This window comes from Anneissia japonica, unplaced genomic scaffold (assembly GCF_011630105.1).
Source record: "Anneissia japonica isolate Jap-2015-1 unplaced genomic scaffold, ASM1163010v1 scaffold1078_len308785_cov188, whole genome shotgun sequence".
NCBI classification, from domain to species: domain Eukaryota; kingdom Metazoa; phylum Echinodermata; class Crinoidea; order Comatulida; family Comatulidae; genus Anneissia; species Anneissia japonica.
Window position 1 is genome coordinate 242,613 of NW_022725562.1, and position 6,006 is coordinate 248,618.

The 6,006-nt window shown below is 36.0% G+C and overlaps 1 protein-coding gene and 1 non-coding gene across 2 annotated transcripts in view; one reads left to right on the top strand and one right to left on the bottom strand.

The window, feature by feature from the left end:
• The window catches only part of LOC117112744 (G-protein coupled receptor 54-like), a 31,987-nt gene that overhangs the window by 5,071 nt on the left and 20,910 nt on the right, over positions 1 to 6,006 (bottom strand). Inside the window, exon 3 of the mRNA XM_033255891.1 lies at positions 470 to 605. Coding sequence (XP_033111782.1) covers positions 470 to 605 — 136 coding nt within the window. The remainder of the gene's footprint in view (positions 1 to 469; positions 606 to 6,006) is intronic.
• Trnas-cga lies at positions 5,883 to 5,955 on the top strand. The gene has a single exon. It is a non-coding gene; the product is annotated as a tRNA-Ser (tRNA).

Consider the following 6,006-nt stretch of genomic DNA (forward strand, 5'->3'; position numbering starts at 1 on the left):
TACATGAGTTAGGCCTACTTTATTTACTGTATTTAAAATGTATATTAATTGAATAATGTGGCAGCTGACGCGAACTGAGTTATCGTGAACGAATTGCTCTATGCAGCCCATAACCATTACCGTATAGTAGCCTTTTACTTTTAAATATGTCGGTAAATTGTCTAGACATTTATTGGTCGTATACGAGCAGTATTGACCGCAGTCCGGTTTTTCTTTCTTCTATTATTATTATTCTAATTATTCTTATATTATTATTATTATTATTATTATTATTATTATTATTATTATTATTATTGTTGTTGTTATTTATATTAGCATGAGCCCTAAACTATACGCCGAATAGGTTTTTTTTTTGTCTATAACAGAGATAACACTACATATCACGGATAAACATTTGATCACGTAACAAACACTATTATGCCTACGGATAGGCATTATGAGTTATATTAACTGGCTTTCAACCACTTACCAATCCAAATAACAACGCAGACGAAGAACACCTTGAACGAGGTCCTCTTCTGGCGCGATGCCACCGCGTGCACAATCATGTAGTACCGATCAACAGACATGGCGGCCAGTGTGAAACATGTTGCCTGAACTGTAACCTATGGATTTCAAATCATAATAATGATGAAGTATTATTATATAGAAAAAATCAGAGTTAATTAACCCATCTGGCAGACATTCCATTTCGTGGAATGACGTACCGTATAGTTCTGTTACGTATTTTCATATTTAATGTATGACACAAGTTCTGTGTAGACTTTGGGGATATAAACACATTTTCTTCGTGTGGCCTGTTGTATTTGTTTTCATGGTGACAATCAGAAGCAAAAAGATAGGTTTAGAATTTCGGGTACAAAGGCAGAGCTTACATTCCGAGACTTCCTGATTGAACGAGCCCAGCGTACTACTCGCATCAACGAAGATATAGCCATATTGATGTGGAACTTTTGGTACAGAGGTTGCGTTTTAGGATTTCAACCTCGAAGAGGTTCGAACCCTCGCTGTGAACTCCACGGGATACACAGGGAGGTAAAAATAAATCTTCCTGGTATAAGTAAATACGCACAGCGAACCCTACTTATAATTTTTTTCTTATTAACATACTCAATGAAGATAGGTTCTTTCGAGTCGCTGGCCCAAAGCTGTTGATTGCGCTCCCATCAGATGAGATCCGGAAATCTCTTTGCACCTCCATATTAAAAAAAAAAAAGGCTTAAGAGTAAGCTTCACCAATGTTTATATTAGGCGCATATTTTTAGTCAATTTTGTTAGTTAGGTTAGACTATTCTGAAACAAATATTAGAGAGCTGTGCTGTTGCCAAACGAAATTCCAGAAAAACGATGGCTCCACTGCAAAAGATGTTGTTCTTTTCTTTTCTAGTTTTCTGGTAAATTTTAAGACAATTTTTTATTGATATAATTTTAACTGCTATTAATACTTTTAATATCAATGGGCCTAACCGTCCCTATATCAGCATACCACTACCACTCTTTTTCAGGGGCGCCTAACTGTATTTTGTTAACAAATTTATAAGTCGTCAGCATGCAGGGGACGTCGACATTTTGTCAAACAGGTTCTGTTTGACACCGGCTCCTCCAAGTCAGTCATAAAATATCTCGCACCCGCCTCACAAAACAAGGCCTTTGTGTAGTGAGTGGATAAGATTCGGGTAATGGGAAGATATGTGGGTACGCTAATTTTAGAAGTCATGCTCCAGAGGGAAAAATCGTTGTACAACAGGGACGTATTGGGGGGGGGGGGGGGGCGTGAGAGCCGCGGCTCCCCTCCCCCACTTTTGTACACAGTGATACATTTTTAAGCTGTACAATTTTTAATTGATTCTTTCTACCATAGGTTTGGTGACCGTGCTATGGCAGAAACCCACCATAAACTTCTATCCATAAAAGTCACCCGCTAACCTGACAGTAATTCAGTGGAATATTTATTAGATTGATCAATTTTTCACTATACACGATAACGTAAAAATTAACATTTTCGGGTTTACAACGGCTGCCGATTAGGGAGGATTTATCAAACTTACTTAACAAAAATATCAGTATAAATTCGTCTTAAATCCATAAATCCCAGGCCAGGTCTTTATAGATTAAGAAATGTGATATTGTATGGTTCAATCTGGTTTTTATCCTTTTGCAAGCTTTATAAATATTTGTTTAATACTACTATTAGTAGTAGTAGTAAGTAATAATGATAATAAAAATAACAATAATTACGATGATTATGACGATGATGATGACGATAACGATGGTGATGATGACGACGACGATGGTGATAATGATAATAATATTAATATTAAAATGTAAAAAAAGATTGTTCTAATAGCGAAAAAGAAAGTTGTGATTTGTTGATCAATAATTATCATAGTGTAAATTAAAGCTTATTAAGGTATAGTTGGGCCTAAGTTGTCCTGGATATTAATTAGACCTCTGATAAAAAATCATGAGAAATGTGATGGCGCTTCATTTTGACTATAAAATGGTAATGTGATGATGTTGAAATTTACTATATAAAAGTGTTATTTCCCGCCATCTAGAGGGACTATTTTTCTCAAATTTTCTCACCATGGTGGGCCTGAGGTTGTTGTGAAATCACGGCTTTGATGTATGTAAAGTACATACATCAAAGCCGTATATCTTAGTGATTGCTGTGGTGAAGGTGTATAATTGTTTTCAGGAAGTGATCTGGTTTTTCATGCCCAATTTTCGTGATTATGACTATTTTGAGTAAAGAATGTTTTGTTCAGTGCCGGATTCAAGGGTACACACCACCCTTAATTTGTTAATGGGAAAAAAAGTCTGAAAGTGTAATTTCCGCCAATCTAAAGGTGACTTGATCATAAATTTTCTTATCTAAGCCCCAACCATAATGGGGCTGAGGTGGGTGAAATCTCAGTCTATGAAAGTCTCAGTCTCCCTGGGTCACCTCTCTTTCGAATTCCTCGATCCGCCACTCCTGAGTAATTATATAACTAGAAAATGCAAATTGCAAGTGAAGTGCTGCGAAGTACAACTGCATATAAATGTTCTTCGAACAAAATTATTTATGCGAGTCAAGTGAAAATAATGAATAATAAAAATATAACAAATAATATGAGACACGACCCATTGTCTATATTAGAACACTTCTCATTGGGTAACAAAGTCGTAATTTTTCATTTTTGTCAAAAAGTGTCTATAGAGGTGAATTATGGTTTAGGTTTTTTTTAAATAAAGTTTAAAAAATTTCTATGTATGTGGAAAATGTAGTTGATTACCAAAGGTTACAATTTTTATTTTGAAGACTGCATGGTCTAGGAAGTGTACATTTTTTTTATGGGGCAAGTTTCCAAGGGCGGGTTTTCTAGGGGCGAGTTGACTGCCAAAGTGCGAGCCAGCGTGTTATTTGATCACAAGTGCGAGACATCGCAAGTGTAATCACAGAGCCAGCGAGCCATGACGTCACGACAATAGATACGAGACGTTACTCGAGTTGTGCGAGGTATCGGCTGAGATTTGTGGAGTACAATTCAAAAAACAACTATAGGTCTAATAATGAATTATTGTGATGTTAAATAGACAATGTTAGCTATAAAGGAGCGACGTTGTTTTTCATTGGGACCTTCGTCCCTTCAAGGTTAGGCCTATCATCCTAGCTAGTCTAGGCCTAGAGTAGGATAAGGCTAGCGCGACATGCGGACGTTGGTCGCCTAAAGTAATTGATTTTACCGGCAGAACGAAAGAAGGAAACTCCGCTTTTCAGTCGTCTTAGGCCCTTGTTTTTTGACAAACAATGACCTTTCAGAGGTCAAATTGCTGTCAAGAATATGAATTGGCTGCTTCGCAGCAATAATTGTAGGCTTACTAAATGCGTCTATTGAAATTGTCACTTCATCCTCTCAAAGCAGGCTTAAAAACGTTCAGAGTACGCTACCTCCCAAGAGGCTTCGCCCCTTGACCTCACCTGGGTCCTTGGCGTCCCAAAGCTGTAGAGAAGAAGGGACACCCCCATCACCGCTCGGTACTACGTACCTCGCATAACGGCTCCCCCTCGTTCAAAATTCTGGCGACGTCCCTGTTGTACAACTATTTTCCAAGACACACACACAAAAAAAGAAAGGTGAAAAACGGATGAACCTTTTCCGTCAGTTTTTAAGTATTCAAAAATCTGCATCTCATTAACCGTTCCCGAAGTTTTTTTTGTCAAACATCCTTTTCGTGTCTTAAAACTCAGTTGTGTATCATATCATTTTTTCACCTCCGAAGCCTGGCTTTAAACGTAACCGTATTTTTTCAATGCTGGACTCAGCTGAGACACACTAATCATTGCGAATCTGTTTCTAGTACAGGGAGGTAATTTAAATTATGATCAGCGTAGTTTAGAAGAGTGTATAGTGTTGGCTTCAATCCCCAGTCGAACCACTATCAGTTTTACCTTGCTAAACAAGCCCTTTCGAGACTATACCACTATAATAATTATCCGCGTTGAGCGCGACTTGCCATCAATCTACCTGTGGCCTAATCCGTTTGTGATTCGGTAATCTCTCAAATGCAGGAAACGTAGTAACCCAAAACGATTGCTTTCCCTAACACCGATGGGATACATTTGAAAACAAATCGCTTTACAACAAAGTTTGCGTATAATCCTGTTGATAAGTGTTCATTAGACATTCAGATTGGAAGTGATAAATCATGCTAATAATATATTTTCAGCTCTCGTCGACACTTGTCCTAATAATACATACCGGTACGACACGATAAATATTTAAATATTTATGTATTTAATCTTTTGTGAAAGCGTTGATAATCATTCTAATATTTCATCATGGGTATATCGAATAAAAATCGAAACTGCATTGGGGTTGATCTACAGGGTTTCGTGCTTCGTACAGGTCATTCCATTCATAGAAAAAGCCTTAATTAATGGAGAAAGCGTACCTCGCATTAGCCACAGTAGCCTACGTCATAACTTTGGCTATATAAAAATTATTAGGTCCTATATAAAATTGAAAATTGTTAATCTTATTAATGTAGGCCTATATATTAATGCTTGTGGTGCCACAAGCATTAATGTATATCATTACGTCGCCATGCAAAACTTCAAACTATATTATTAATGTAATGATTTATTCCATGTCCATCTTAATTTCATCTTATTTATAAAATTATTTTTATTATAATTGTATTCATATTATATTGTTTAGGCCTAAGTAAAGAATTACTACGTCCATATTTAATATAATCTGTCTATTTGTTTGTACATATTTATCATATTTAATATTTTGTACAGCTTAGGCCTAAATACCGGTATGGAATGTTTTCAAGAAATACGTATTTGAATGTAACTATAACAATTCCGTTAAAATAGAATATTAAGTTAAAGTAATATAATTGAATAGTTTAATATGTAATTTGTTTTATAGTACAATAATATATGGGACGAACGAAAAAAAAGCAAAAAGATCTGTAGCGGCTTAGAATTGTACCGAAAATTATACAATAATTATAATTGCTCATTATTATATTTTACGAGTTTGTAGTAATTTTTATGCACTTATAATCGTCAGAGGTCAAAGTGCCAAGCCTATCACGTTTCATAATTCGACATCGAAGGAAGAGGGAAGCAGGTGCTCCACATAAAAAAAAAAATTAAATTTATGCTTCAAAGTAGTCACATTCTTAAGAAAGTTATTTCTTTTTTGTCTTTATGTTATATATATTATGTACAAACAAATAGATAAATGATTTGATTTAAATATTATTAAATATTATTTTTCAGCGGCGAATTACAAGATACACCAAAGCTTCTTGATTTGTGAGAGTTTCAGTCGGTTGTATGAGAGAAAGTGCCTTGGGGTTAGAGCTACACGTATATCCTATAAGTGTTTGTGGTCTAGTGGATATGACACTCGCCCCGACAGCGAGAGGCTGTAGGTTCGAATCCCACCAGAGACATTCGTTTTCATACACATACAAACACACACACACACACACCCACACACACAC